The sequence below is a fragment of the Diorhabda sublineata genome, chromosome 3 (genome assembly GCF_026230105.1).
Source record: "Diorhabda sublineata isolate icDioSubl1.1 chromosome 3, icDioSubl1.1, whole genome shotgun sequence".
Lineage (NCBI taxonomy): Eukaryota > Metazoa > Arthropoda > Insecta > Coleoptera > Chrysomelidae > Diorhabda > Diorhabda sublineata.
In genome coordinates this window covers 41,770,909-41,783,021 of record NC_079476.1, presented here as the reverse complement: position 1 = coordinate 41,783,021, position 12,113 = coordinate 41,770,909, and the positions used below count along the sequence as shown (strand labels likewise).

The window sequence follows — 12,113 nt, the reverse complement described above, 5'->3', positions numbered from 1 at the left end:
CAAGTAGCTGTAAACAAATCAAATACCACTTGTATGATAACACGTTTTAAGTACGTTCACTATTAAAAATTAGGCAATGTCAGATTTGTCACAATCACTCCAGTGTTGCCATATCATTTCGAATTAACTATATTGGTACTAGATAGTTCGGTAACCACGTTTTTTTTATAGAATTTCATTTTATTATCAATGTTGTTGTCTTCGAGGACGATAATATGATTATAGTTCATATTATACCAAGCGCATCCGAATATACTGATGTCATAAGCTTGCCAGATGACTTTTGCGTTAATTGTCGATTGAGCTCTGGTGAGAAATAATCGGTCGTGACACATCGACGCAAAAATTCTACTACAGCTCCAAAAACTGCTCTGAAGCGTTTCACATAACCAAATACTTAATCACGATATTTCCAGCGCGTTCCTTTGATATATTTAAGGGCTTCACACCACGGTTATTCAAAATTATTTTGTGAAGTTTTTTCATGTTTAAACCCAGCAAACCACTTCTCTACAATTGATTTCCAAGGGGCGAAATGCGAATAATATTTTTCAAGCAAAATATTACTTACAAAGTATTTTTTTGTCAAAAAATTAGGGTTAACTAAAAAAAATTATATGAATTCAATACTAATCGCGCCTAGGAAATTCTCAGTCCGTATAATTTGATGGAATAAACACAAGTCCATATAAAAAAATGATTTATTTATTTTTTCTAGTTTCTTATAATCATTATTATATTCAGGCAGCGTTGGAGGTTAAATGAGTTGCGAGGATCACAATTAACCCACGGTTTCAACAATCGAATTGGTTTAACTTTGTAAATAAGTTGAGTCAATCCGTATGTGGACCATGGAACGTCTTGAATCGTCTCGTTAAAATGCGTTGGTTTTTCTGGGATCTCTGAAAATAACGAAAAAATATTGATAATTTATCTACAGTCACTTCATTCATCATAAAAATATAATCTAAATCGAACTCTACTTCATTAATAAAAAGATTTCTATTGGATACTGCGATCTTCAAATGCAATAAACCTTCGACAAAAAGTTGTGAAAATTGTAATTAACGTATCGTAAGCATCGTTGGATAATTTCAAACCAATTTCTACACGTTTTCATAGTATTCACAGCTAGAATCGTGGATTTTCAAGAAGTGCTGATCTTTTTTCTTATGTCCGATATTATTCCCGATGAATTTACCTGTTCTAAAGATTATACAAAGAGAGAATGCGCACTCTTCCTCTAGCAATTCCGTATTTGCGTTTTATTTTTTCATATATCGACCCGCTGGAAAATCGAATGAAACACTCTTTTATACCAAAGACCCTATCGGTTTCGTCACGTCAAAGTTCTGTAAGATAATAGTCCAAGGGGCGGCTACAGAATAGTTATAATAACTGCAGAAATGATTATAGTTTTAAACAAAATTAGAAAATAACATTTGTACAGATAATTAACCTTAAAATACGTCGAGGTGTCTCTTATTAGAGCTTGGCTAGTTCTAATTAATTCTAGCATTCGAATTGACTTTAAGTAAGTTAGATCCTCGCTCCTACAATAAATGAAGACCTTCAGTTGAATAAATAAATGTTATATTCATCTCGATTTTCCTTCTACAACTTGTACTAGATTTTATATCCGCTGAAACTTTCTTCAATCTACAAATTCGATGACCTGTTGCGTTTTATCTAATGTTTATACTTGTCGTTTTCATTGGTTCAAAAATTCTAGTGTATGAATGGAAATAGTCAATAATTTTCCCGTAGAACGATTTGGTTTTGAATACACTATTTGGTTATTGAAATAATATTCAATAACCGAGCTCCACGACTACAAAATACTTGTTGCTTTTCGTTTCTGCTTTACTCCACCTACCAATATGGTATATTATGAATTTCCGACGTTGAACGATTCTTGTAACTCAAAATATCCAGAATTTATGACCCTCAAAATGCATTTATGCAATACGTCGTTTGCAAATTTACGATTTAAAAAAAAAGGAAAACCTTGAAGCGAGATTTCGAAAAATTATTTAAACTCCTGTTCATGTCAGAACATATTTTCAAGAAAAATGGTACTTGGATACCATTAGAAATCACTTAAGGTGAAATTTATAGGGTGGAAATTTTCCGTTAGAAAATATACTTATTGTTTGGAATTTTAACTTTAACTTTATAAAAACAAGGCAGGAAATTTGTCTGTTATATAAGAATGTAAAATTTAAATCATATTTTGATAAACAAAAATATTTCAATTGACTGAAATCAAGTACCTTGTAATAATTGCGACGCTGTGTACATAGGACAGACATCTCGGTATTTAGATAATAGATTAAAAAGTAGTCAATACAACAAACAAATTAAACTACCTCCAGAAGTTATAACACAAAGTCAAATAGAGGAAAATAATTTAAAAATGAGGAAGCCATCGATGGTAAATAATAATAAGACCTAAATAATTAAATTTATAATTCTCTTTCGTAAATATCGAACTTTAAATAATTTAATTTTTCTCAATATTTTTTTTTTGATAAAACGTTTTGATTTTAGGCCAGAGAGGAAAAAAAGAAAGAAATAATAAAAAGTCCCACAAAGAGGACTGATTCCCTAGTCTGCGAATCAGACTCAGATCTATTGATTACAAATCAAGTTTAAAAATGTCATGAGACGTTTTCTGTATTATTTTTCATTTTATTTTTGCGCTAAAGGATTTCTCAAAAAACGCGTTTTTTAAACACGTTTGAATTATTGATAAATGTACAAAAAATGTTAGTAGTCGTAATGAGCGAGATAGCCGACAATCTTGTGTAAAAAGTGAGCGAGACAGCAAATTATTTTGTCTCAAAATAAGAGAAAAAACTATGTTAATATCACTTTCCACATATCTGATACCTCATACAGGGATTTTCAGGCATTAACATAATGTTGAATTAGTTTTTCCCCATATTTTAAGTCAAAATAATTTGCTGTCTCGCTCACTTTTTACTCGCTCATTACGACTACTAACATTTTCTATACATTTATCAATAATTCACGTTTTTTTATTTGGTGTTCAGTTCATTCCACAACACAAAATGTCGTATTCGACAGTTTTTAGTCAATATTTCATTTTATTTTCTGTACACATTCGTTTCGAAAATAATCGATTATATCAGCGTCGTGAAGTGAAAGATTATAATCGATTATTTATCGATTGCTCGGCTATATAATAGATGCGATTCCAAATCGTTTCATTCGATTCATTTTAAATGCAATGGAATTTTTTGGTTTCTCGACATACATCACACGTAAACAGTAAATGTTTCCTACATTTCGTGAATCATCTCGAACTTGTTTTCGAATCGAGAAGGGTTCCAATGTAAAAACGTCATCCTGTCGATATTCGTTACGACCCTAATTTATCATTTGGAAGGTTATTTCCCTTTATCCTCTAGCAAAAGTGTATCAAAATTCTATTATATCCAACCAGAATATTAAAAAATTCGAGAATAAATCGACGTTTGATAATTTTTTGATCGCATATAATGTGTATTAGCCTCTTTCAAAAATGGATATTCGAGGCGGAAATTCATTCATATTCATCTGATCGTGATATTGTTTTATCAAACTTTACGAACTCAACTATTATTACGGAGGAATTTCAATAGCGCAAGCGCAAGCGTGAGTTTTGTTCAATGGGAGACGCAGAACAAGTGTCACGCTCCATTTTATTATATTTTATATCCATTTTATGGTCCTTCGAGCCGGATCAAAATGTTAACTCGTTCGTGAAATGATTTTCTTTTCGAAAGACCAATTGAATTGTCTTATATCATACACTTTATTAATGAGATATATTCAATTAGACTTACCTCAAATTTTAACGCTTGTTTAGACTCGTAGCTCCTCTTGGCTAAAGCTACCCGCACCCATTCGGGTTTATCTGATATGGCAATATGCAGAAGAAACCGTATACCCAATAAAAAGTGTTCGAGGAATATGAACAGCAACAACCATTCGATATCGCTGAAACTAGGCGCAGATTGCCTAATAGGAGGACTGAGGTATAACAAACCACAGTTGGTGAGTATAGAAAGAGCGCCAATCATTTCGAAAGATCTCTGCAATAAAAGAAAATTAAGAAATTCGATATCTATTGTAAATATCTACTAACCTGCCATGCACCAATATCTTTAACTCTTCTACACGTAGGTCTTTGAAATATTTTACAAAATTTAAAAGCGTCTGCTCGTATTTCGATCACATTATTCAGTAATGCCCAAAGGGCAGCTAAAGGATAAACCGACGAAAACAAAAAGACAAATCCGAATTGTATGAAGAGTTCTAAATAATCATCGTAAGTGCCTTCGTAGATATCCATATCGCTTTCGTCGATCGCTTGTTTGATTCTTGAATCTTCTTCGGGTATTTCAGGCATTATTATATTGGAAAGTAGGTTTTCCTTTGCTGTAATAGTTTTATCTTCTCGACATGCCTTTGGCGCTTTGAAATCAACTTTATTCGGAATAATATTGCTGATTTTTAAATTGTTAACCTGAAATAAATATGATTTTGACACATGATGTTTGAAGAAAAAGTGAAGCTTCAAATTATTACCTTCATCATGTAGTATTTTATTGCTAGTGGTTGTACGGTTTCTTGGAAATGGTTGATGGTTTGATTGACAATGAGCATAGTTTGTAATTGACTTCTCAGCATCTCCATGTCCTTAGTGATGAAGGCGATGTAGAAAAGGGACATGAAGTTATTGACGAATTCGAATAAAACTAATTTTGTTACACGATGTCTCTCGTACTGAGACTGCGTTCGGTGGTTTTCTGAAAATATTGATTTTCTTAAAATATGAGAATTTATCGTAACAGGAAAGAACCATAGTTTGCATTCATTCTAGAACTATTAATTCTCATGAGCAGCGTCATTGATAGGTTTTGCTGAACTTGACCATAAAATTAATTTTAAACTTTAGTGCAGAATCCGTGAGGGGGTGAATCATTGATAACTGCTCAATAAGAAATATTAAACGTGTAGAAATAAATATCAACAACAAAAAGAATAATGAGAACTACAGAGATGAAAATACTACGAACCATCAAGGCAGCCACCCTCAGGGACCGAATAAGGATTGATTATGTAAGAGAAGAATTGGGCGTACAGGATGTGGTGAAATGGATCAGGGTACGAAAAAGATTCACGTAGAAAGAATGCCAGAAGACAGATGGGCTAAAACTCAGAGACCGAACACACGCAGACCTGTAGGCAGACCACCAAAGAGATGGTACGACAGCTGGAGTTCAGCTTCTCGGGAAGATCCAGAAGAAGGGCCAAACGTACAGGATTGAACAGGACCTGGTCCTATTGAAAGAGGAAGAAGAAGAAATAAATATCACGGAAGAAATAGCGCACAAAAAAGTGATAAAAATCATAAATTCTTGTATATCATGTTTCAGTCTTTTTTCCGTTAAGGATCGTCTTGAAGCTTAGAAGATTGTAGCGAATATAGAAATTTTCAAAACGTATTAGCTCGTTCAATATCACGTACACTTTTACACTGAAGATCATCGTCAAACTAATAAAAAACACGGATTTCCAAACACGCTGTATACGATATGGATTCTTTGTCGATTCCCTACACGAAATAAATTTCGTTCAAAATCAAACTCTTGCATAATTTAAACGAAAAAGCTCCGGCTTCGATGGCACGGGGGAAAAGTCGGGAACCATTGTAATGGTACATAAACATTTCCTTATAAAAACTGTTATGTTGAGTGACGAATGTTCGGTTAACTCGCGCTGAATTTTTAATACGAAAATAACATCGCTGAGTCAAGAGAAAAAAAGCAGATGATCGCTGGATATTAGACTTATGAATCAATAATAAGTTAGCTAAGGTAAAAAATTGGGGTATGTATTATTATTTCATAAGATTTTTATCGATATTGGAACCTCATAATTCGATTCAATTGGGCTCTGTAACGATTCCTTAATGGATGTACGTGTTGTGTTTATGTTTATCTAAAGAATTCAAATCAATTGGAAGGCTACAACAAATAAATAATTAACCTACAATGGTTACCAGAGTGAACTAAACTTGTCTAAGACTGGCCAATCTCCTAGATTAAAGTCAAAGAAGTGGTAAAATCGAGTTGCAAGTCTTTTACGAGGTAAATATAGCTGAAGGTTTAAAGTCTTCAGCTGAAACTAATGATGTAATTTAAGTTCTCTAATAACAAAGAACCTTATTCAAAATTAGGTTCCAGGTGAAGCCAATTTCTTGGGAACCTCTTGAAATGCAGAAATCGTTGACTTACTCAAGAATAAAATGTGCTGTTACATAAACAATATGTACCAAAATCTTAAGCAGGAAGACACATAATTCCAAATTGCAAAAAAGGAATCGGTGGAAAAAGATCTTTGAACTTTGGTCTTTAAGCTTTTGATGATCTACGGTATAGCAATTTTGAAAACCCCAAAGCCAAAAAAAAGTAGCTTTGAAATAAGATATATCTAAAAACCAATAAATGATATTTTGGATAAAAATATTGATTCTATATATTTCGGTCTACATCAAAATAAATTTCAATATAGATAGATATGAAATATATCGAAACATCAATAATTTTCTCAAATTTCTCATCTTCTAGACTTTTTGATATATTAATGAATCGAAATGTTCTTAATTTTAGGTCTTTTCTGTTTTAAAATTAGTTTTTTTTTAATAATTTTTGGAAGAAAGATAAAATTTGACGTTACGACAAAATATGATATTGACACTGACAATTTGCGTATTTATATTAAATAATAGATCAAAAACATCAAAATAAGAATAAAATCAAAATAGGAATTTGTTCTAATAAGAAAAATTAATTTTCCCTCAGTCTTTACATCTCAATAGTCTTAATCAATCAAATTATTTGTAGATTTATTAGGATTTACAAAATAGTGTTATGAATTATACTTAAATTATTCAGGTCTTTTTTATCATTTTTTTTTCGTTCTTATGAATGTGAACCATTTCTAAAAATTCTCTTTTTCGTGTATTAGATTTCGTTCCAACAATTTTCGATTTTTTACAATTGAATTTATGTTTAATTGATATTTCGTTAACGTAATTTTATTTTTTTATTGTATTGATGACCTTTTAGTCTGTTTTCTAAATATTGAGAGGTCTGCCCTATGTAAACAGCGTAAATTCTAATAAAACTACAAATAATTTGATTGATTAAGACTGTTACATATTGAGATGTAAAGACCGAAGAAAAATTAATTTTTCTTATTGGAACAAATTCCTATTTTGATTTTATTCTTATTTTGATGTTCGTGATTTATTGTTTAATATAAATACGCAAATTGTCAGTATCAATATCATGTTTTGATAAAGTCGAAACGTCAAATTTTATCTTTCTTCCGAAAATTATTAAAAAAAAAACTAATTTTAAAACACAAGAGACCTAAAATAAAAAAAAATTTAGATGCATTAACATCAATAATTTCACCTTTTAATTTGTAACTAGAACAAACTTAAAATGAAGACGATTTATAAACAAAAAGGTAAAAAGCTACAAAAATGTACGAAATCTCAACGCTACATTTTTTGATAAATTTTTGTTATACTCACCCCATTCTGTAAGATACGTTGCTAGCTGCCTATAAATTACATTCATGATAATTACAAGCACAGAATAAATGATGCTCGGAACGCTGACGTAAGATTTCCAATCTTCATTTTTTTTCGCATAATCTTCAGCCCAAAAAGACATCAACATAATAACAAAGGCGACAGTTAAACATACAAATACTATTGGTATAGATACCACGTACATCTAAAATAAGGAAATCATTTCTGATTTAATTATTTATAAGAAAAGAAATAGTTTATTATTTTGATTATTCAACTTTTGATTACAATATGGACCAACGAAAAGTTGAGTTGAGTTGAGGTTTGAGAATGATATTTAGAGCTGTTGAGATTATAAACACAGTTTATTAAGAAATTGTTGACGATTCGTTAATTATAACGAAAATATCCAAACCAACAACTATGAAGAATCAATCCAAAAAAGGAAATCTACAGGTTCGGATTCAATTTTTAATTACATTGTCTAAAACTAAAATAGAAAAACATCCAGAGATTGTAGTAATTTTGACGCTGCATGCAACATAAATTCAGTCGAAACTGAAAATTCATAATACCTTTGGATTGGTAATGAGGAACATTTGGAAGGTAAATTGTTGGAGTGCAGTTCAAAAATTTTCCAGAATAACGCTAATGTAGACAAAGGATGAAACAATTGTGGATGAATTAATGAATTTTCATTCGATATGTTTACGTTAAACAAGATCTCTAGATATTATTTGTATAACATAATATACCTTAACATAGGTTAGGTATCTAGGAGCTTGCGGTCGCACTTTGCCCGTGATTGCATCGACGCCCATTGCTCCTCGAAAGTTTGGTCTAGGTTCATCCATACTAGTCATACCTATGGTACCCCATTGATATGCCAGCTCGTTACTTTTTCTTCTCCACATCTATAATTAAAGTAATGAGTGAACTCGAGTGAATTTTCGCTTCTAACAATGATATTTACAAAAACTCGCATGGATTCTCATGAAAAATTTTTGTATTGGATTTAGTTTCATCTTTATGATAATCTCTTCAATAATATATGTTAGCATAAATTCTGTTTTCATTAATTTCATTATTTATTGTTTTATGTTCAATATTCCACTAGTAGTTTTCGTCATGAAAATATTTAGAATTACGAGGTCTGGCTATTAAATAACATGAGCGAGTTTCAATCCCAAATTTCTAGCTAAATTGAAAAAAAAATCCGATTGAGTGCTATAAATTGCTGCAAGAGGCCTATGGGGACAATTCTCTATGTGATACATAGAGATTTTGAGTAGTATAAACGTTTTAGTTAGATCACTGAAGATAACCAGCACCCAGATCGTCCTAAGACTGTTTTAAGTCCGGAAACATTTACCAAAATCAATCAAATTCTGCGTGAAGATCGAGGAATGAGCATCCGGGTGATTGCCGAGGGTGTAAACGACGATAAAGAAATAGTTAGAAAAATTTTACATGAAGAATTACACATGAGAAAAGTCTGTGTGAAGTTGGTTCCAAAAAATCTGACTTCTGACCAAAAGCTTTCACGTCAACGGGTCTGCTCCGATCCCGATGACCCTCACCAAAGAAGACTTCCAGCACTGATTAGATCAATGGAAAAAACGTCTGGATAGGTGTGTAACGAGGGGAGGGGAGTGTATTGAAGGGGAGCATTCGAATGTAGAATAATTTTTATAATAAAACCCTTTTTCGTAACCAGTCTCGTTATTTAATAGCCAGACCTCGTATTTTATAAGTAAACTAGGCAATTTATATGGAAAGTAGTTGTTACCCGCGGCTTTACTACTGTATTTCCATTAAATCCATAGATAAAATAAAGTAAAAATTATTGGAAAGCATTAGTGAATCCAATTTATTTTTTTGATATGCCAAATAAAGATAGAGTGACTTATAATAGTTACTTAAGTATCAAGGCAATTAATTCATACTTTTTATCATAAAGCGTTTTACATTTTTTTTCGAAATCGCCCAGATTCAAAAATACTTGTAAATTGAGGCTAGCAGAATAGGTTATGAGTGCCGCGTGTAGTAAGGCAGCTAAATAATATGATTATTTTTCAAAAATCGATATTAATGTTTTTCTTTTGTACCGATTTCGAAAAAAAGATCACATACATCATATACATCTTTTTTACCTTGAGAATCAGTTGGTAAATAATTCCAAGATTTTCCGATTTATTGGTGTGATGGAATTCATTTCATTCATTTTTGGAATAGGAATATTTTGATATAAACCTTAAGCAAGTTATTATTAAAAAAGTTCAATACAATTGAAACAGATCTAAAATCGAAACGATTTTTCAGCAAAAGTATATATATTTAAAGGTCTGAAAATTGAAAGATTCCTGAAATTATTTTTCTCAAAATTAAAATTTGATTTGATAATGCAACGTATTTTGAAATAGGGGCGCGAGTATCGTTCTTATTTGGCCACTAATTTGAATTTTTCACTTTCAAACAAAACATGGTCACATTTATATAATTTCGAAATTCAAAATTGTAAATTACGGTCACAGATTTCCATTTCGTAATTTTAAACGGCATTTATCACAAATTTCGGCTGGAAAAATGGATGATTAATGATGTTTCGATTTTGTAAAACAGGAATAACGACTTTATACGACATCATTTTTCATATTGACCGATAAACGTTTTCGTTTTGTAATTTAAAACCAGGGTAAACGGCAAAACAAATAGAAAGATTTGGAAATCCATCGGAATGATTGGCGAATTTAAAGTGGAATGAAACTGGCAGTTTCTTTCGAGTTCTCGGCTATTGTAATTCAAATCAAAATAAAAAAAACATTAAGGTGAGTGCATATCTAAAAGAGAAACGGGCTGCTGAAATAATAATACATAGACTAGTCGATATTTTAAGTGATTGCGAAATTTGTTTTCTATAATACAAAGTAAACAAAAAATAGATGATTCTAGAATCATCTTGTTTGTTTCAGACAGTTGTATCTGTGTGCTTCTCAAATAGTCGCGTTTTCATAATAAATAATTGATACAAGTTACACTTCAAGTTTCAGAAATCTTCAAAACGGGCTCTGTTTCCGACGCGCCGCGTTCCGGACGAGCGGTAACTGTAATAACTAACAAAAATATGGAAACAGTGGCGATGGCGTTAGTTCAGCAGCTGAATCAATCTGCAGTGCGACTTTCAGGAAACTTCGAATATCCCATTCGATTACTGAAACGCACACATGAGTTTACCGTCTACGTCTTCTCCACTCACTTTACGAGGATGCTTTCGACCGCAGATTGGAGTTGTGCTAATAGTACCTCGGAACGAATAGTACAGGAACCACCAGAATCCACATGTATTTATTGAAGAAGAATTAAACCTGTCTGAGGTGTGTGTGTAAGTGAGCAGGGGCCAAATTTATCTGGAAACGCTTGAAAATTTACATTGGCAATTCGGCAACGATTCAATACTCGTGAACATCCAACGTTATATGTGCAGAAATACCTCGATGTTCATTTTGGAGAATGGATACGCAGACGAGGATTCGTTGAGTGGTCAGCGTTGTCAAGTGACCTTGTGATTTCTTCGTGTGGGGCCTTCCCGACCTTCGAATTGGAATTGAGGAAGAATTTGAAGTTGATAGATCCGCTTCGCTTGATCAAAATTGGCATCAATTCGAGAACTTTTTCGAATCCCTTTTGTAATTTGTTTTAATAAATTCATTTTGACGCTGCATTTTTTTTTCTCTTAAAGCAAAATCGTTGGCTAATTTATGCCGACCTCTACATCAGAATTCATATCTCATATTCTTATAATTCGCTGGAAAAGTACGAGAGTAGGTTGAGCCGTTTTTCTTTGAAACTTGTTCCAATCTAATTATTGTGGATCTATTAAGGCTGAAAATTCCTTACGTCTTGGCAACGCCCTTTGCCAGCATTTTCATAACAGTACTTAGGAGAGTAATTTCAAATTGGAATTTAGTACAGATAATTAATCCTATGAACAAAACTGAGATTGGATCATTTCCTAGTTAACACATATGGGGTCGATTTCGCTTTCTCCATCAATATTAATTATTGTTATGATTAGATCAACAGAAGCATCTTCTAAATTGAATCTAGTCTATCACTCTCGAAATTAATTATAGACTTACTTCTTAATAGAATAGATATAGAAGTTGTGGATACGTTTGGCAACTCCGTCTTCATTGGTGGCATTAATATAATCCTTGTAGTATATCGAATTTTGACTACATTCGTTTATATTGGCGAAGGAGTCGGTTTTAATACCATTTCCGTTTGTCAATAGAAACGAGCAAGCTGTTAACGAAAGGAAGTTGATAAGAGAGAAAGTCTCTGTTGAAGTTGGAGTTGAAATTTTATTAAAAACTACGGTAGCAACGTTATGTGAAGGCGTAGTTCATGTGAAATCACCATTTACATATGAATCGATTATTTTTAATTTAAGATTTAAAATGTTTGTAGTTCTGTTGTAAGGAAATTGATGAAGGTA

At 32.1% G+C, this 12,113-nt stretch overlaps 1 protein-coding gene across 3 annotated transcripts in view; it reads right to left on the bottom strand.

Moving 5' to 3' along the window:
• Positions 1-683: 683 nt before the first annotated feature.
• The window catches only part of LOC130440987 (anoctamin-10), a 28,313-nt gene continuing 16,883 nt past the window's right edge, over positions 684-12,113 (bottom strand). For all 3 annotated transcript variants that reach the window (XM_056774409.1, XM_056774408.1, XM_056774410.1), the window contains 6 exons: positions 8,371-8,529; positions 7,616-7,820; positions 4,597-4,817; positions 4,154-4,534; positions 3,852-4,100; positions 684-902 (listed from right to left, as the gene is read on the bottom strand). In XM_056774409.1, the coding sequence (XP_056630387.1) occupies positions 834-902; positions 3,852-4,100; positions 4,154-4,534; positions 4,597-4,817; positions 7,616-7,820; positions 8,371-8,529 (1,284 nt within the window). In that variant the 3' untranslated portion in view covers positions 684-833. The remainder of the gene's footprint in view (positions 903-3,851; positions 4,101-4,153; positions 4,535-4,596; positions 4,818-7,615; positions 7,821-8,370; positions 8,530-12,113) is intronic.